Source organism: Coturnix japonica, chromosome 4, assembly GCF_054131305.1.
Source record: "Coturnix japonica strain WE chromosome 4, WE-NBRP24, whole genome shotgun sequence".
Taxonomy (NCBI): domain Eukaryota; kingdom Metazoa; phylum Chordata; class Aves; order Galliformes; family Phasianidae; genus Coturnix; species Coturnix japonica.
The window spans coordinates 60,807,668-60,828,443 of record NC_140666.1 but is presented as its reverse complement, the minus strand read 5'-3'; the positions used below and the strand labels follow the sequence as shown (position 1 = coordinate 60,828,443).

General features: G+C 39.9%; 1 protein-coding gene across 44 annotated transcripts in view; it reads right to left on the bottom strand.

The window, feature by feature from the left end:
- Positions 1–20,776, bottom strand: part of PDLIM5 (PDZ and LIM domain 5) — a 111,301-nt gene that overhangs the window by 75,197 nt on the left and 15,328 nt on the right. For 22 of the 44 annotated variants that reach the window (XM_085545217.1, XM_085545214.1, XM_085545230.1 and 19 more), the window contains exons 3-4: positions 9,140–9,181; positions 1,538–1,689 (exon numbers count right to left, since the gene is read on the bottom strand). In XM_085545217.1, the coding sequence (XP_085401343.1) occupies positions 1,538–1,689; positions 9,140–9,181 (194 nt within the window). Of the gene's footprint in view, positions 1–1,537; positions 1,690–7,511; positions 7,672–9,139; positions 9,182–20,776 lie in introns of those variants that run through there. The other 22 variants (XM_085545249.1, XM_085545219.1, XM_032444035.2 and 19 more) reach the window with 3 other exon arrangements.

Genomic DNA, 20,776 nt, shown 5'->3' with positions numbered 1-20,776 from the left:
TGGGGCTCAACCAACACTCACTGAAGAACTGCATTGCTGAAGGAGAGCACAGCGGTAAGCAGCAAGGTACAATGGCAGTTATTTTCTTTAATAAGAAAAAAAAGATAGTTCTCATTATGCATTGGCTTCAGTGATCAGTTTTTCTACAAGATACTCACATCATTAAATAAAAATAGCAGTCTTCTAATAAAGGTCAATTTTTAGCCTTGGGAGACTTTTGAGAGTCTGCCGGAATTTCTTGCTTAGTGCTGCCACTCTTCCTGCTTCAGTCCCAACAATGAGCATGTGAGCATTCTGCTCCTTTTTTCCAACCTCTTCCAGAACGTAGCCCCATGCTAAGAGCAGTATGCTGAAACTGAAGAAATTTTAGGGACAGGCAGATTGGCCCAGTCTGCAACTTCTATAGTGGTAACTGCAGTTCGCAAAGGGAAGCTGCAATTTTGTACAACAGCAGTACCACTTTGGGAACCACCTCTCTTTGGCACTGAGCTGCAGTATTTTCAGTCCTGTAACTCAAAGACTGAGTGGGAAAAAAAAATAAATAAAAAATCAACATCATTCAGCAGTGGAGAGATTTTGCTGCAGGTAATATAATGGGAAAGAAATAAAATAGCCATGTGCCAAAGTCAACTATTTACCAAATCGACAGAATTCCAGGAACAGGACAGCGTTGTATTTCACTTTAATCTGAAGTAAAGCCAAACAACCTTCCCCTCAACCGAAATCCAACACACAGTTCAGCTTTATGGAATAGCAGGTATTTTACCTTGCTCTATTTTACTGCTTCTTATACCTTAACTTTGCTCATTTTCTAACAATTTACTCACAGCATAAATTTATTAACCAAAAACAGGTTCAGATCTTCTACTAATATATGCCTCCTAAGATTACCCCAAGTAGGTTCTAAAGTTAGGTTCTAAAATACTTAAAAGAAAGAAAGAAGAACTTATTTTAAATAAGTGCTAGCAGATAGTTGCCCTTTGAAGTAATGCAATCTCGTTGTAGTTTTTTCAAGCAACTTTCATCACAATACACTTCAGCCTGGCCTCTGAAAGGCCTGTTCTGCCACATTAGCTGCTATTGACAGTGTCATTCGTCTTATTTTCTGAACTTACAGCAATGTTTAATGGAATAAGGGGAGGTTTAGAAATAAAAACAACGTAGGGCCTAACACAAAAAGTAGGGTCCTCACTCAACCAGAAGAGAGAGAAAAAAGGCTAGTCCAGTCTGTTTTTAGTTAAATACTGTTAACAAAACCAAAGTTCAAGGAGGAACTAGACTTCATACAATGCGGAAGAGGTGACAGAAGGTCAACAAAGATCTCTGCCTACTCAAGTAATTAACAACTAACATATTTTCTGAAATGCAATAAATCAAGACATTTCAGGTTACAGTAGTCTATCTTCAAATGAAGGCCACTTAACTCCAAGCACTTTGCCAAACTACTTACATGTTTTTAGTCTCCAAACAACTACTATGATAATGATTAATTCTTCTTAAAAAAAAAAAAAAAGAAAGAAAGAAAAAGCTTCCTTACCTTTGCAAAGTCATGTTCAGATTGCCTGTACACGCCTTGATCTTGTTTTGTGCTTCTAGATGAGTCATCCCGTCTGTACTTATACCATCAATGGTGAGAACCACGTCACCAATCCCCACCTGTGCTCGGGCTGCTTTTCCGCCGTCGTTAAGCTGAAATGCCACAAAAAAGAGCAACTGAGAGACTCAAATACCTTATGCTTATGTTCTCTGAACAAAGAAAATCAATAACTTGTACAATTTTTTCCTCACAGAAATGGAAAAAGTTTGAGTTTCTTTATGAGCATGTTTTTGTGGATGCTGCAGTGTATCTACTATCTTTCTGTTGAAGCATTATTTACAAATTCTTGTTTTTATTTCGTATTAATGACAGGAAAAGCACTGCATGGCATTATCTATTTTTCAAAACCAAACTCCTCATTGACTGGCTGACAGCTGTGCACATTCACCAAGAGATGCAAGCGGGGATAGGCACATAAAATTTCCTGGATGCAAGTTTCAGTCTCTTATCTCTTCACATCTTTCATGGGTGAAAGAAAGGCTAAATGTCATGTTTTTCGAATTCTAGATTTTCAATCTAATCCATCTCCTCTGTGTTTATGTATTTGTCAATAGTTGGTTATAGGTATGGAAGTCTTTATTAATAGTGAAGCTATCTTTTCCCCCAGCTGCAACCACAAGTAAGTCAAAAGTTCAACATTTCAGACAGGCCAGTTACAGAATTTTGTTTTGTCTCACTCTTGGTTTATAGCTCCAGTGACCCACACTATACTCAGAATGGAATAAGAAAGGCTTCTTGAAAAGTCTGACTCTTTGATCAAGGTCACTGCTGAAGTTCAGGTCAGCTGCCTTTGGTCCACTTTAATGAAGCACTCTAACAACAAAAACTTTTGTAAAGATCACCTTATTGACTCTGACTGAACAATAAATTAATCTTTTCATCTGATGCCACCAGCTTTATTTCCAGGGACAGACACAGACATGAACACACACAACACAAAAAGCCATCCATGGTAAGATTGACATACTGATTTATGCTCATCGTCCTCAGTCTGTTGAACACTTCATAGCTAGCTATTGAGAGCAGACCTGTATGGTGCAAATTCCCTCTGTATTCAAATATATTTCCTCTCTTACAGGAGACAAGCTTTTGCTGCTTGGCTCTGTATGTAAAACCCCACATCTATTTTGCATGCAAGCATGGTTTCTTGAAGAAATCGCTGCTTTTAGGGAGGTACTGCAAGCAACACAATTACTTTGTCTTCATTTCCAAAAGCATGGCCCAAGGAGAACTCCTTGCTGACAGTCAAGGGATAGTAGAATGAAGGCCTTCATCTGAGTTGCCTGCAGCCTCTCCTTTACTGCATCCAGCAGCTACCAGGAAGTTACTCCTTTCAACAATGACAAATCACTAGTCTACCCCTCATTTACTTTTGCAAGGCTAGCTCTGGAAAGCAGTCTATAGCAAGGGGTTACAAACACACTGAATATGAGAGATTCGCTTTTTATATTTGTAAATGAACAGTGACATAAGGAAGAGTGTCATCTCTCAGTAAACCTGTGAGAAGTATCAGATGTGGTTATGACTTTCCTGAAATCTCAGGGATGACGCACCACAACTCGGATGTTTACCTGACAGCATCTGAAGACAAACACTTTTGCATAACACTACAAGGCAAACACAAATGTAACACACCAAAACCATTTAATTCAACAACATTTACTAAGAGCAGACGCTTTTACACTTGGTTGGGTCACAGCTCACTCTTTCCCACAGCAGTCTCTATCACGCAGACAAGGGAAGAAGCAATCATCAGCAACCAAAAAGGCTAGCCAAAAACTCAAATAAAACCTGATAAATCTTCCAGTTCCGTGTTAACTGTATTTTATGAAATATGTTATCTTCGTTAAAGGTGAAGCAGGAGAAGTAGGAAGACTCTTAAGGTTCAAAAGAGTAGTTAGTCCCTCACCATGACAGGTCAACATGATTATCTTACCCAGCGACCAAACTGAAGGTTGCTAACAAGTAGAAGGCAGCAGAGCAAGATTCATGCAAGCAAGACAAGGAAAAAGCAGGAAAAAGATGATGTTCTAATTTTTGAAAGATTCTGGACTTGGTAAATTCATCAGAATTACAGTATTTCCAAAAGGCTTCAACAACAAAGTCAGAATTTCTCAAAAAAAAAAAAAAAAAAAAAAAAAAAAGGTGTTCACACCCAGCTTTCAGTGAAGAAACCCAATTATGATAAACCCAATTCAGGAACCCTATTAGCATGCAGAAGGCTATGACCAGCTTAGCTATTTATAGAGAAGATCCTTAAATCTTGGCGGGGGGAAAACCACAGTAAACAGTTCTCTAAATCGCTACATTACAGCAGGCTGACATTTGTCAGCAATGTCTGTGAAAGGGAATGGAACGTCAGGGCATTAAAAGCTAAAGGTCAGAAGGATCACCATGCCTTGTAGCTGGACTGCTGAAGTTAATAAAATCCAGCTTTCTCAGAATATACGCAAATGGGCACAATCCATATATGATGTAATTGGTGATGGAAAAAAGCAACGTAAAAACACTATAGCAGCAAGACATCAAAGAGCAGGCTTCAAAATGAATATTTTCATTGGGGAGAGGTGCTTGTGATCTGGAGATGTGTAAGATAAAACAAAAAGAACACTTTTTTTGTTTGTTTGTTTAATTACAGTGCCAACACACAACAAACCAGAGTCAGAGTGACATTTGAAGAGGTTGCTCTTAAATATTTGCCTTCTGGTATCAAAACTCTGTATGCATTAATGAGAGGGAGCTGCAAAATTATTTTTCAGCAAGAGAGCTCTGGAAAAATTAATTAAGGGTATGATTGGGAAGTGCATCTTGGGAAGAAAGCAGCATGTCCTAGAAAGCAAGGTGAGCTTCTGTCTGTGTCCACAAGACCTGCTGTGCAGGCAAGGAATCTAATTTGCCTTAGAGATGAAGGGATCACAGACACAGCTGAATTAACAAATTACTGGACTGTTAATGGCTGAACTGTGCATGCAGGGGGATGCAAGTGCACTAATCTCCTTATCTAGATAGAGCGGATAAAACTTCTGAGTAGCACCTACTGATTTGGGATCAGAGATATGACTAATGAGAGGAGAAGCTGGTACTTCTAGGAAATATCAGCTCAGCACGACTCTGCCCTGGCAGGGCCTGCCAGCATCCCTGGCTCATCAAGCATCTGTTCATCTCATACTGAAGCTACAGAGTGAGCTTTGCTACAGATTCTGAAAAGAGCAATATATTCAGAGCATACAGAGCATCAAAAGATACACAAATAAACATCTACACCAAATACATCAGTAGGAATTCAAACATTGAAAGAATTATTGACTGCAGATGTATTTTTACTTCCAGGAGCCTCAGCTTTGACATCTTTTTGTTTCTCTAATAGCACATTATCATTACAAACAACAAGTTCATATACCTATCAAGCATTGTGCACATATTTCTGTATAAGTATTTGAACCAAAAATAAATCAAAGATCCCCCAACATATTCCTCACCACTAACTCCAATATTTCTGTTTTTAAGTTCAGAACTTGAAAAAATCCAACCCATACTGAAGTTCTACAAAAAAATAAAAGAAAAACATAGGTTCCAATGTGTAAGAAAACCTGGAGTGTTATTCATAAATCATATCTACTTCTATACAGCATTCATCTTCTATGAGTGGTTTGGTCTTATACTACACATTTAACTTTAGATATTTAGTTAGTAAGATGAGCCTGCATCAGTCAGAGGTGAACTACAGTGCTACATATCCTTAAAGACCAAAATATCAATAGACTGATGGGCAAAAAGCCAAAAACTAACGCAGAAATCCTAGTATGAGGAAAGGGTATCATTACAATTACTTGTTTAAATGTGCCTAAACAAATGGAAGCAATGCAACAAGGTATATGTACAGAAGAGTATAGCATTAAAATTGTAAGTCATGCTATCTGTAAGTCAAACTAATTTCTAAGCAGCACAATCATTCTTGCAATCCTTTACGGATCTGTTTTTAATCCAGCATTTACAGCGTGAGATTTTAAAACTTTTAAAATCAAGTATGAACTAGGGATAAAAAGGAACTTTAGTTTTGTTTTTGATGTTACATAGAAGACTTCTAAAACTATGAAACTGCCAATATTTGCTCCTACTGAGCTCTATCTCCATATTCTTTGGAAAGCTCATTTTGAGGTAGGCAGACAAGGAGAGACATTTCATGACCAGGCACCTGCCAAGGCCAATCATTCCCACAGCCCCTGCAGCAAACCTCCTCTCGGCCTCAAAGCAGCCCCCAGCTCTGTGGCTGAAAGCCAAAACCCAGCCTACGCCATCCACACTCAGGACACTTTCTAATAAACACTTATAAAATCATACATCTAATATTAGACTTCAGCTTTGTTTGACCTCCAAGTTCTTTTCATTGCTGTTGTTTTTAAACAGCAGAATTTCCAAGCTGCTAACATTGTTCTAAGCTACGTCCCAAGCTAAGATAAAACAAAAGTAAACTAGTTCTTGATCCGGGATGAACTTCAAAGGCAATGTAAAGTAATCCCAGCACAGTTCTACCCCTCCAATTTCTAAATGCAAACAGGCCAAATCACACTGCAATAAAAGCACTTTGTTGAGCTAAGTTTTAGCTCATCTTTTTTGTTTTTTTAATAAGCAGCTTAAAAAAAAAATAAAAAAGAAGAGGAAAAAAAATAAAAGTACCTTTTTTGCTTTCCAGAGGAATTTTAAGATATTTTTGCCACAAAAACTGTACATGCACATATACACGCACACCTATCACCAAATCAATGCCAATTTGTAGCCTAACTCATTCCTAATTAGCTTATTACCATTTCTTTTCTCTCACATGACTACAAAGAAAACTTGACAAACTGTCTTGTTTGGGCCATACTGTTACATAGCTTTTATGCAGTAGCAAGTGAAATACTTTGACTGCAGTTACCCATAAGACAAAGGACTATCTACAGAGATGGATGCTGCCTTTTGTCTTTGCTACACTGCCTGCCCTGAATCAAGGGCAGCTACCAGAAGCTTGCCTGGTGCTGCATCACAACCATTTTGCCAGAGACTATTTTGTAGTCCAATAGCAAATAATGCTTTCCCCCATGACGTAAAAACTTCCCCTCTCCTAGAACAGAAAAGCTTACTCTGAATTTAAAACTGCATGTGTTCTCCAAAATCCCTCCAGTTTGATTTTTACCCTTCCAGTACTTGTGATGCACTTTTGCCTCTAGCAATTCAAGCGAAAGAAAGGCATTAACAGATGTCAACCAGACAACGACCTTTAATCACCGCCGTTCCTACTTCCCTTTCAGTCTACACCCTTACTTACATTAGGGTATTGAAACAAAAACACACAACAAGAAACATGCACGCTTGCAGAAATAACTTTACAGGAAAACTTTGCCTGTTTGATTTGTTTGTGGCTTTGCAATCTCCTCATCAAATACCATCCTGCTTTTGCACGTAGCAGCCACAGGAGCCCTATCTCTCTGCTGTAACACACGCAAATGATACCATTTACACTGTGACCTGCTACTCTGTTGTTGATTGCTGACCTCGCTTCACCTGAGCAAAGCACAATGTTGCAGGAGAATTTAACAGCACGCTCTCACATGCACACAGAGCTCCAAGCGTGCTCCGAAGCAACCCTTTGGTGGTTTACTGCAAGCTCCGGGAATAAACCCCCGCCCCACACAAAGAGACCCAAAGACTCAGCAGCACATCACCCTGGGGTCTGATCCGCAAACCTCTGAGCACCAACAGCTCAGTGCTGTGCTCCAGCCAGCCCTACCTAGTGCAGCAGCTTGCCCAAGCTGTTTCTCCCCTAAAAATCAAAAGCAAAAACCCCACCTAAACTCAGGCCTTCTAGAAGGCCTTAGAATCTACATTACCACTTCTTCATGAAAAAAAGTTTCTGAAAGAGTTGTGGGAGCACCTGCTCTTTGTGGCAAACGAGCTTCTTCGGCTCTCACTGGAAACTGAGAGCTGGATCGTATTCCTCACAGCCTTTACTACTGCAGTATTATTCACATAGCCAACAGATTAGCCGGCCAGCCTTCGTACTCGCTTCCAAATCAAGAACGTACATGCCGGTTTTAAAGTCCAGATCAAATTTATACAGCTGAGGTATAAGAGCTCTAATACAGGGTTTGCAGTGGAAACCGCTGACACGACTGACTATAAAAGGGGTTATGAGGCAGCCCTAGAACTATGCTGAAGACTTTCCCCAAACCAACTAGAGAGCATAGGTTAAAAAGAAAAAAAAAAAGAAAGAAAAAAAACTTCAATTACCAGAGCATTTTGCTGCATCCCATTACTTGCATTACCAGAAAGCCCTGACCTCACTTTTCCCTCTGCTCCCATTTGTGTTCTTCTCCCTGCAGCCCCAAGAGTGCTCCCAGACTAATGCTGCAGTCCGGGGTGAACACATCATGCCAGCCATCACTGAAGACAATACATAAGCATAAAGCAAAGCATCAGCTGTTTCTCAGCCTCATTTTGCACCCCTCTGTCAGCTACCACCCCAGCAAGAGGACTACTCTGCATTCTAGCCTGTTCTCATAGGGTACCCTGTTCTTCTTCAGCCCTTTTCCTTGGCTGCAGCACAGCAGCAGTTTGGCTGAAGTTTACCCAAGACAGCCCTTCAACTCATTGCATCCCACAAAGAGAGGATGGAGGGAGCCCACAGGCATCCAAGCATTTTGCTTGGGAGCAACCCACAAAACCACTCCTCACATTTCATTCTCAGTTCTCCCATTTATCTTCAGAAGAATACAAGGAGATGGCTGCTGAAAAAAAAAAGAAGAGGCACCGCACAGCATAAATTACTCTTACACACAATTGGGTTGATGCCAAATAGGATAAAAATATATATATTAGTTTAATTAGGAGTTTAGGGAATAGAATAACTGCACAGTGTATACGCCTTTTGGATAGGTTGTCTTCTGCTTTTTATCATCTGATACTAAACAGATCCACTTGAATGCTGGGGGATGAAACAGAAGAACAAGCCCAGAGCTTCCTTTGCTTGCTCCAGAACAGGTTGCTAATAAGCAGGCATGGTTTCCACGTGCTGCTGCCAGAAGGGTTATTAGCTGGTGCCATTCCTCACTTGTCACGGCTTGGCTGATGGTGGTTTCCTCACAGTCCTGCTCTTCCACAAGTAGGTTCTATCCATGCCACCTCTCTCTCTTACAACAGTCCAACTGCTGCAGCATGGCAGCTTCCAAGACAGTGCTTTCAGCTTTAACTTCTCCAGGAAAAGGGAAGTAATTAACCAAACAAACAGCAATAAATTCCAACATAAATAACGTGTTTATTCATGTAGCCTAAAGATATGTTTCAGTACCTGAATAACAAGCTAAAGTCTAGAAATATCCACTGGAATTCAAAGAATTACCAACATGAGTCAAAACTTCCATGCACTTCACAAAAGGAATACTGAAACTTCTATGGATGTTTATCTCTATTGGCAAGACTAAACATCTGCTGTTGCTTTTCTGAGCCACCAAGAGCACTGAAGAAAGCAAATATGTCATCACTGAAATGGGACAGGCAATATACCTGCAGGCTTCCTGAATAACAGGATCCAAATAATGTTCTGATCTGGGGAAGAAAAAAAGGTTTCAGTGTCAAAAATCAAGTTGTCAAAAGGGTAAAGGCAAAATAATTCAGATACTGCAGCTACAGCTGGATTTGAAAGAAGGTGGGCAATTCCTCCAAATACTTCAGTGACAGAAAATGATTTACAGCTAAGTGCTAGAATGTCTGCAGATATTTTGGAGTATAAATTAGGAGATTTTGCAAAGCTGTCTCAAAAGGCTCTGTTCCCATAATGTCAGTGTGCCTGAGAGCCCTTTTTATTTTAACTGGCTGGCTACTCCCTGAAGATTATTCTTCTGCTTATAGAGTTTACAGAACTAATCCAGGCTTCTCCCTAGGAGAATATATGCCAGTGGGTAAAATTACTGCCTACTTAATTTCTCAGAGAGACAGAAAGAGGAAACAGAATGAAAACATAGTTAGCAATTCTATGTAAACTTTATATGACTGCTCTAGCTCTTGCAAGCTTTATGTCAACGGAGACTCTCTTCCAGAGAGTTTTGTATGTCCAACACTAATTAATTTCACAACTGAAGCACACAATTGCTTGGGACTGCTGAAGAGACATCACCCTACGAGCCACATGGTTTGCATCAAAACAGAAGTTCCCAGTACCTGACACTTTTTACAGCAGTGAGAAGTGCTGATGATTCCGACATTCTCCCAGAAGCAGCAACAGCAGCCAGGGCCTTGCCCATTAAGGAGAGCAGATAGTATCCATTTCCACAGTACAAAGGCCATATACATGAAGATCCCTGCACTGTGTACAGCGATGTAACTCATCCTTTCCCAAACAGAATTATTATTAGTCATTTATAGATGAAATTAATTCAACTGATTGAACATCATCTTGATTCTATATGGTTTTCAGGCCTATTATTAAGTCCTAAACAATGAGACATGCCTTTCATACATCAAATGCAACATCGCTGTCCTGCATTTTCCAGGATGTCCTCTTCTACCGGAAACCAAACAGATTAACATTTTATTCTGTGAGTCCTTCCTGTGGGAAGCTGACCTGAGCAATGCAGAGGAGTCTTGCATGTTGCAGCAGTGTGAAGGAAATGCTATTCATGAAACAACCCCACATGTGAAAGCAAAAGCAAACAGAGAAAGTAAGTGGGGAAGCACGAACTGAAACCTGACCTGAAAGAAACTAATAGCCCTTCACCAGCGGCAAGGAAAACACTACTACTAACTAAATGTCTCATGATAGACCATCTGTTGCTTCACTTTCACAGACATGCACAAACACATAAGAAACTCTTGCTTCAAAGACTATATAATTTTGATAATCATAAGCTGTACCACATAAGAAGAAAATGGAGGCAAGTTCAAGCATTGTCAGTCTATTTTATGGGTAAAATCTGCACAGGGAGCACAGCTCACCTGAACATCATCCCAAACCAAAATGCGGCTGGAGTTTCTACAGAAGTCCACATTGAAAAGTAAACCTGTATACAGTATTGCGAGTCATCACATCAGCCTCACAAAATGAGACATTTAGGAGTCACATATGTGGAAAAAATACTGATTTATTCACAGTTAGTGACATAAGTCCTGACCAGGAGTGGCACAGTAGATGTGAGGGATATAGATGGGACTGGAAGATCAATACAATTTTATTAAAAGATGGAAAGATCACTTTAGAATCTGAAGAGAAAGGGTGAATCAATTCAACAGACAATGAAGGAAGTCTTGTGGCAACCATATGAGATAGGACTTGGGGAACAGCCAGGATCAAAAAGGAGGAAGTTGTGTTAGCGAGAAAAAACAAGGAAGGGACTGGCTGGCAGCTTTTGCATCAGGTCAGAGATCCAAGTCCAGTTCTGCAAACATCGCGAATGAAAAGGCAGCAACTTCCCAACACAGTTTGAAAGAAGAGAAGATACACTGCATCACCACCACACAGCTGATTTTTTATTTTATTTTTAATATTGCCTACCCCAGATCAACAAAAAAGATTCCTATGTATATGTGCTCTCACTTAAAGCAATGGACAGAGAATTCCAGGATTTGTCAAACAAAACTTCTAGGACAAAGAAATAAAAGAGAAACAGGAGACATCAGGAAATCCTAGTGGATATCTAGCTTTTTAATATGTCAGGGGAATATCAGGGCAGACATTTACTTTAAGGCAGAGACTTACTGACTGAAAGCCCAAAGTATAAAATATTGCAGAAAGAAGTCCAATAAAATCCTAGGAAAACAAGAACCACATTTTAAAAGAGTTGTATATTGTTTAATATATTCATACCAGCTGTTTACAGCTAAGACACAAAAGTCCTTATCACAAGCTAAAACAATCATGAGGACATATAACAATTTCATATTTAATTTTGTATTTGTGTGTATTGGTGTGCAATCTGCAAACAACCTGGGCTCAGTTCACTTGATTTTAAACATGACTTTCACATGACTTCAGTTTACACAGATCCAGGTGCACAGCATTGTTTCTAAAGCACTGGATATATTACTATATAAAGTATTACACACACACACCTTTTGTTTGTTTGTTTCATTGTATTTTTTGTTGCTGTTATTTTGTTTTTATAACCATAGCCACGCATGCAAATTTAAGGGCATTCTTCCTCTCCACTGGGGACCTGTGTGAAATGGCCACATGAAGATGATCAGCTTTTCTTTTTAGGCACTGCTTGACAAAAAGCACTTCTCCAAAGAAATTGGAAGCTATTCAAGACAAATACTCTGACAGCAAAATGAAAGCTCTCATTCTGGGTATAGTTTCCTTATATTTTCCTTTACGTGCCACGATCTCTGGACTCTATCCCACAATTCAAGACACTTGAAATTCAGTTCTGGAAAAAAATATTCCCCCCTAAATTTTCACTGTAAAGTTCACATTGTGATAACATCTCTGGAGGATAACTATTTAAATATTTCCACTCTTGAATTTTTGGACAAAAGACCACTTTAACATTCTGAATAAATAAATAGATATATCACTACAGGTTATAGACAAAGATAGGCAACAACTCCAGAAACAACACATCGAAACCAATATTGACTCATCTCTCCAACCTGATCCTAGAAACATGATACGGAATCTTTGCAGGTTTTAGCATTTTTCCCCCCTCCTGCTTTTTCTATTAAACACAAGTAACTAAAAAAATTGTAATGATTTGCATAGGAGTCATTGAGCTGCATATGAGCAAGACTGCTCACATGAAAGCAGAAAGGAGAATTTATTCACTGCACTCTCAGACAAGTGAAAAATAGATGTTTTCAAATGAATCTGGTATTTAGAATAAATGTTAAAAAAAAAAATCTAGGTAACAGCCTCTCAAAAGAGAAATCCAAGAAACACCCTGGAAAGCAGAGGGGGAATGATGCCCTAGCAGAGCTTTGCCAGCTTCACGCTCATTGCCATCTAGAGGCTTACCCAAGCTGGACCTGCTACCCAGTTCAGCAGGAGATGCAGATGCCCACTGCCTGAAGTTGGGAAAGATGGCCACTCCCATATACTGTGGTGAGATGGGAAATAGAGTTTCCAAAATTGCTGAGGTTCCACCATCAGTTTAAGAATGAAGCAAAATACAAAGTAGAAATATTTCAGTCCTTCCTTTTCTCCCCCTGCCAAACTGCTACTAGCCAGGATATGATGCACTGCTCAAAGGCTACCAAGAAATGGTCACCAAAAGAACATGATAGATCTGATGGCTCCCCACTTAAGACCATCATTAAACAGCAATGGCATGCCTGCTCTTGTGGGCGGAAGGCAAGAATAAGCACACGTACGGAGGCAGAAAGTGAGACAGAACACGCAGCCAATGACCTTTGGCAAGCTATGTCTAACTGCCACGTGAGCTGGTGATATCAAGGATCACACCATTCCGATCCTAAATTGCATTGTTTGCATATTTGCAAATCAGTTTAACAAACCAATTTTAGGAGCAGGCTTTTTTTCTCATCTATATGACGTTCTTATGCAGTCACTTTCTAAATGGGTTCAGCAGGGCAATTAAAGAAAAAAAAAAAATGATACAGCATGTTGTGATCTCTTCACACAGCCATTCATCATGTCTTCCTCAAAATTAACAGCTTCATACATTCCTCTCCGGCCACCTATTAGAAGGCATCAGATAACTTCTAATTACGCAAGCCACCTGCCTGGCCACCGCAGAGGCTGAGCAGTCTGGAAGTGTTTAATACCTCTCCCAGTGTTCAGTTACAACCTGCACATCAAGCCCACGGGCAGGATGGCTTTCCCAGGCAGCTCAGAAATGGCTTCTCTGTCTCCTGAGCTGCTAGATTTAAATGGCAACATAGCACAGTTACAGCATACCTAAACATAGTTTCGATGCTGACAACATAAGATTTTCCATGCATTAAGAAGAACATGTTGTGATAAGATTTTTGAAGAAATAGAATCATATGGTACATAATTATGTAAATACATAAATACTGAAATAGCTACCAAAATATTAATTCCTTACTGGAATTGTTTCTAATATGTATAAGTTTCATCTCAACAACAAAATAATTCAAGCTAACCTGGAACAACTACGTGTAAGCTAAGCTCCTACAAATATCAGCATAAGACTTGCAACTGGTTACAACTAGTTGTGAATCCTGAACAAGAACAGCAGTAATACCGACAGAAATACTTTTTTGCCATCGTCCAGCTTTAGGGGCAATAACACTACCCCTAAATCTCAGTGGGCAGTAACTGGAGAAGAATGCAATACTCCTTTATGCTTATGTTCTCATCTCTGGGAACAGTGCTACAAATCACCAATGCACAGCCACATGGCCACAAGAAATGAAGGAGGGAACGAACATCTCAACTAGAAACAAAGAACATGCTACTAAAGTAACTATTTAGTTCAACACAGTTGAGATGTCACAGTAGATAAAACACAAATCATGTCTCAGAAGAAGCTCACTATCCCATCTTCCTTGCAGACTACTCTGCCTTCTGAGTGCAGAGATGAACAGAAGCAAACTGCACAGAGAACAAGCAAAACTGATGTGAGATGAAGGCAGAAAACAAAGCTGGAGACCTTGCAAATAAAATATCTCTGAAGCATCCCTTCATTCCCACTCATAGACAAGGTGAGATAATTATAGGCTTGTGTGGCTTCAGAGAATTTTCTTTTTTTTTTTTTTCCCCTTCAGATAAAAGTATCTTGTGACTCAGCAGAGTAATTTAGTTGAATTAATACACTGATCATCCATCTTGCAACACGCAGATTACTTGGAGTGTGAAGTGAAATAAAATCTATGACTTTAACCTGGAGTCCAATCCCTTACTACAAGAAAACTGATGTAACTGGAGGTCTCTGTTACAAGGCCTGGACAGAAAGCTTGGTCAGTGAAGTGACAAAAATCCTCATAGATCTGGTACGGACTGATTAACTTCACACTTATCCACCCAGTCCAAGAACCCCGAGACCCCTCCCCACGTAATCCACAGTCTTGAAACTATGCACAAAAATAAGTGAAAGCCTTCCTACAGGACTGGCCCCTGTTCATCCTGGGCAGCAAAGAGCTGAATTGCTCCTGTTGGTTTCAGGCACTTTACTGCCCTTGAGAACACAGAGAGCTTCAGCCTCCCATTTATAGAAACTCCTTACTACCATGAAGTTTATTAAGTGTTTAATTACCCCCTGAAGGACCTCTCTTGTTAACTAAACATGCCAAGGAAAAGAACAGTACTGGCAGCATAGTATTCTGTTGCTGAGTCTCACGCTGATGAGCATGATATCCCTATGCTAACATAGCAGAGGCACTTACATCACAAGCTCTTCAGATGCATAAGCAAACCAAGTACTCCTCTTTAACCTGCAGTACTTAATTGCAGCAAGGAAACCCAAGCTTTGAGAACTGAGAGCAGATAAAGTGCAAGTATAATGACAGGAGCACAAGAGGTGTACCACAGGAGCATGTTTCCTCTACATTCCAATTAAATTGAGAGGAAGGAGAATATCTCCTCTGAATAAACAAAGCTTAAAGCAGAACATAATCTTTCCTTTTTTCCTCCAGAGTAGACAAAGCTACTAATGCAAACAAAATAAAATAAGTAGCAAGCAGACACATGAAAATTCTGGTGCAACTGAAAGCTTGAATACATGCATCAGAAGGCACAGTGGTTAACCTGTCCAAGGCTTCACCAGAATTCCCTGAAGCTTTGTTACTGTCACCAGCACTTACTAAACATGGGGTACAACACTCACTGAACATAAAATGTCTGTCACTCCTCTCACTGTAGCAAAAAAGCCAGGTAGGCTGGTGTTCATCTGCCTGAAGTCAGGACTGACACAGTACCTCAGCAGCCTGAGTTGCAGTTGGGGCAGCACTGACAAGTACAATCTGTTGGAAAGCAAAGCAGCTCAACACATCCATTGGAGCCTGGGAGAAGAAAGGGACGTGTGGGCAACCCAGACCACTGCATGCATAGAGCTGTACAGGAAGATTAAGAACACTTTTAAAGGAAACAATATTTGTAAATGAAGCATCACAAAGCTGCACTGCAGAGCACCTCCCTTCAAATCTCTGAAGCTACTCCACATCAGGAAGAAGTTGATTTCCCAGCACAGGTGCAGAAATTCACATCCTTGGGATTGGACTAGGCAAACATCATCAAAACAAAACAATGTGCTAACTTCCAGTTTATAAAATTAACATTGAGATTTTAATAGCAAAAAGCCCTGCAGTTACACATAATTCACCCAGAAACCTAATTCTGTGGGTACTAAAGCTGTCAGTCTCACACAGCTGTAGCAAAGTATGGCTTTCTGCACTTTTAGCACAGCATGCGAACAGATGAGCAGGGGCATATGGGCTGGGAAGAACACAGGGTCAGGGCATGGCAGGGCTGTGGCAGTACAGACAGACTGCAGACCGCCCTCCTACACAGGGTTATTATTAGAGATGTGTTGTAGAGCTATCTAAACCATACAGGCCCACTAACGATACTTGCAACCACAGAGGAAGCTCCCCACCCCCTAAACTGGAAGAAAGTTTGGGGTAACACTGAGAAAGATGCAAACTCCAATCCTTAGAAAAGCAATCCTAGGCAAGCTCTGAGTTTCTGAGAGACAGAGTTAGAAGAAACTAGTATTGGCCTTACAGCCAAACAGATCTGTTCCCTGAAGGAAAATACTACTAGGTATTTTTCCACTCATTTGAACTCCTTTTTGGTTGGTGGAATGAAAACTTTACTAGCACAAGCATCCTCTGATTTAAACTCTGCACCATTATATACTTTTAAGTACTGTTTTCTAATTTGAGGACTTTTTAGCACAGACACCTAAAAATCTGACTCCAGTCAAATGCTGTTTTACTTACATGGAACATCTGCAAATAAAAATAAACTGTCTCTATTCTAATGTAGAGATACCCTGGGGGGAAAGCAACAAGAATATCACTTATCTGCAGGCACATACAGCATAGAAAATGTGTTCTTGTCTAGAGGTGTCACTCTGCTTCAGTTCTAAAAACCGACAAAAGGTCTAACCCAAAAAAAACATGAGAAAGCAGTAGCAAACCAGACCTAGCAACAGCAGGGAGCCCCCGGGACAGACACACGTGCCCCTGGAGCTACGTGTTGGACAGTGAGCTCCAACTTTGGTATGGGCTGCTCAGCAAGGGGCTAAACTTTCCTCGCATACTCTGGGGAGATGAATGCAAGTTATTTAAAACCCCAGCACATCGAGCTGGCACGTCATTTCAATACACTGCCTGGGGATTACGTTACAGTTCTGCTTCACATTGAACCTTTAGGTCTGTTTCCAGCCCTCTGGTGAAACAGAGCAGGCTGCCAGGCACCATTTCTGAGAATGACAGCTTTTAGTTTACTCTTCTGCCAAATATGAATGCTCAGATCCAGATGCATCCCAAGGAAGTGGAAAATTCGAGAGGTGTTTGTTAAGAGTCTTGGGTTCAACACAACGTTTACAATGGAGAAATGAAATTCAGTTGCAAACTCACTATATTTACAGTGCTCCACATTGTTTCACATTCTAGGCCTGTCTATAAACATCTTGTAAAACGTGCCCCTTCCTCTCCTAGTTTACACACAATCCTCAGACTCATTGCTTGGGCCTTCACATCTTTCCAGCACTTAGCAAAACCTTGTTTTAAGCAGAACTAAGGAAAGTGTCGATTGCTTCAGCAGTACAGGAAAGTGTGGGTGGGAGGCAGGGAGTGCCAACATGGATGCCAGAAGCACACATATCACATGCTGTGCATAAGGCTTGGTCAGGCAGGACAGCAGGACACATTCAAGGTAACAGCCTGCCCCATAACAGTGGAATTACCAGTGACACTAAAGGCAGATGTGGAAAAAGCAAAATATTGAAGCATTTCAAATCACTGTTGCTTCACATGTTAAGAAAATACTGTAATTTCACTTAAAAAAAATAATAAAAAAGCCATAAGCAAAAATAACTCATATGAAAAAAACCAATATCCTGCACAAGATAGCTAGTTGATAGTTCCTCTTAAAGACTACTCAGATATTGCAAAGATCTTGGCAGCAGGAGGTGAAAGAAAAAGATCATATATACCAAAAATACTGTTATATTTTAAAAGAATATAGGAATTAAAAAAGAGAGAGAAAAGAGACCTTTGTCATTCATTTTTCAGCAGCATTTAGTTTGGCTCATCACTGTTCCTTTGAGTGCATAGTGAGGAAAAAATAAAAACAAGGAAGAGTATTGAAAACAAACAAACAAAAACAGTTTGACAACTGTTAAATAAGCCAGTTTTCACAGGAAATTTGAGCATAATTATACTACCATTTTTGGCCATGCTGTCATGTGGAAGGTTGAGGCCATAGTAAACTAGTTCAGCATGAATGAAGTTGCCCTGTGGGATGCAGGCCGAGCCACATTCTCCCACTTCCCATGGGACTGCCAAAGAATATATTTCTTTTTCTCATGAGCAAGTTTTTGGTCTTGGACCAAGGGTTGCAGTGGGTGCCTTCCAAGATAGAATCTGCCTTGCGATAACTTAAAAATTGATTAAGAACTTCCAGATATTCTTACAAAAGAAAATAATGGCCTAAACAAAATCTCAAAATCCATTCACAGCTCAGAACTTTTAAGGAGAAGAAAAGTAAATCGTTCAGTAAACTGTCTCTCAGAAGACATAACATCTCATCCTCCCTCAAGGGTGTGGTCATCACTGTTATTTTTAGCCTGACTCAACTAACGTAAGATTTTCTTTTTTCCGTGTGAAATATTTGAGGTCTGAGGATAGGTCCAAGCCTTAGAAGAATTGGAGAGTAGACAAGACAACACAGATCCAGCAGTGTTTAAGGCCAGCAGTGAAATGGAAGGGCAAGGCACACTTGCAAGGCTTGCATCTTCCTATTTCAGCTTGCGGCAAAGCAAAGCAAAAGCACAACAAAGGGAAAAGGAGACTTCAGAAAGAAAGCACATCTTTAGTAGATAAACATTTACTGACTAAAAAAGCCAAAGAAATTGGAGTTCTGAGCTTAGCATAACTTGTTTTTAATAAATAAACCACTTAAGTGGTTTAGCCAAGGAAAGCTGTTAGACAGGACCCTCTAACTGCTCTCAGGAAAGTTGTGCATGGTTTTCCTCCAGGCATTATCATCACTACAGAATTTCTATGCCAAAGGTGGAACCTTTGAGTTGCCTTTTATTACTTCTCACTGTTCCAGCCCAAAAAAGCCCTCTGTCCTATAGCAAGGCTGTGTGCCTAGAATTTGTGTCTGCAGAGTTAGTATTTAAGAGCACAAGCAGAGAAGAAAAGAAGGTAAAACCATTTTGGTGATTACTTACAGGAAAATATCCCTCCAGACCATACATATGGATCCCAATACTCGGGTGTCCAACGGCTCAAAGTTCACCATCTGCTTGGGTGTTAAAGCACTACAGCAGAGCTGGCTAGAATCAGGTATTTGCCCACAAACAAGATTCTTCACGTAGTCCATAGAAACGTAAAATATTCAACTGCCAAATTAGTTCTATGCCATGATCTTCATTACTCTGCTGGTTTCTGAAGCCAAAATACTTAAACAGTAAGTGAGTATAATTTTGCTGAAAACAAAAGTCCTATTCATCTCAAAAAATATTCACTGACTAGCATCAAAATACATTTTAACATGGAAAACCTGGAGCTGTCTCAACTCTTCTTTTTTGGGAAAGTAGCCAGTGAAATCACAAGAGCGACAACTTTTCTAATAAAGTCTTTCTATGCTTACTGCAGTTCGACCAAAAAATTCCTGAAACTTTTAGCAGATTTGTTTGCAAATACATGTGGGAAACATCATCAACAGCACTGCAACAAATACAGAAAGTGAAGCAATGTTCCCGGTTTCAAGTATTTATTTTATTTATTTTGGATGATGGATAACATCCATTGCAGAAGTCTTCTAGAGCACTGTCCCACTCAGACATATGGTGCAAATGTGAGACTGCCCTACCCCAACACTAGGGTAGAAGCCTGGGGATGCTACAGCACCTCGGTGCAGCTCTGCATTGCAACATGGACAGAAAGCTCTGGACCAACAGACAACATGCAGGAAATGCTATAGCAAATTACTGTCTGGGTGAGCCAAAGGAGGAAAGTTCAGTCGATAATATCATTTTTCCATCTGATAAAAAACAGACTACAAAAGGTATGAGAAACAGATTTGTCACTTTATAACTTTCCACATCCATCCAGCTGCCAGAAATGTTAAACTGCATGATTCAAAAGGGGGGCATAATGCCAACTGTCATATTCCTCTATATAGAATAGTGCACCAAATGAAGAAAGGAAAAGATATTAACGGTAGAGTTGTTCTTTAAGGGAAGGTATTAATCCAGTTTTTCCTACAATCAGTTCGTTTTAAAAATATTCAAGAGAATTTAAACTGCAGAATATAAACCCCACTCTGACACTGAAATTCAGCTTTCAAAATGAATACATAGCATATAACAGTCAAAATTATGTCTGAGTGATAACCGTGGTGTGCTGGGCTCACCTACTTGTTACACTCTACTATTAGTCACCTCATTTTAAACAAAAGCATATGGAGACATAAGGTACATACCATAAATATTTCTCTTTCTTCTCTGAAGGCACTAAAATTGCTAATTTTCTTGCATTGCAGTCATGTATAGCTTATAGTGACTGGACCCAAACACTGAAACTGAATTCAGGTATTAACTTTTGAAGCATTACAAATTTGATTGAGTAATGTATTTCCCAGATAACTCAAACAAGAGTAACCTAAACCTCTCTTTGTGTATCTACTTCTCCCAGTGTTTGTTCAGCATCTGGCCTGCAACACTCCTTATTCCAAGGATTTCCCACTCATGGACACATGCTTGTGAAAAAACAGCAGACAAGCAAGTAAATTTTCCAGGATCAATACGTATTTTCTCTGGCTAAAAACTTGTCCTTACCAGATCAGAAAAACAAGTGAAGGTGGCCCTGCAAGTCTCAGGGCTTATTCTACCTGCACACACAGCACTTTGGTTTCATCCTGAGTTTTTCCACACACTACCCCACTCATGATGAGCAAATTAGAGAAGTAAGCATATGCTCACTTTTATTTGCTTTATATATGCTGCTGCCACAGGCAAGAGTCATCATACTGAGCAGACACTGCCCTATTTA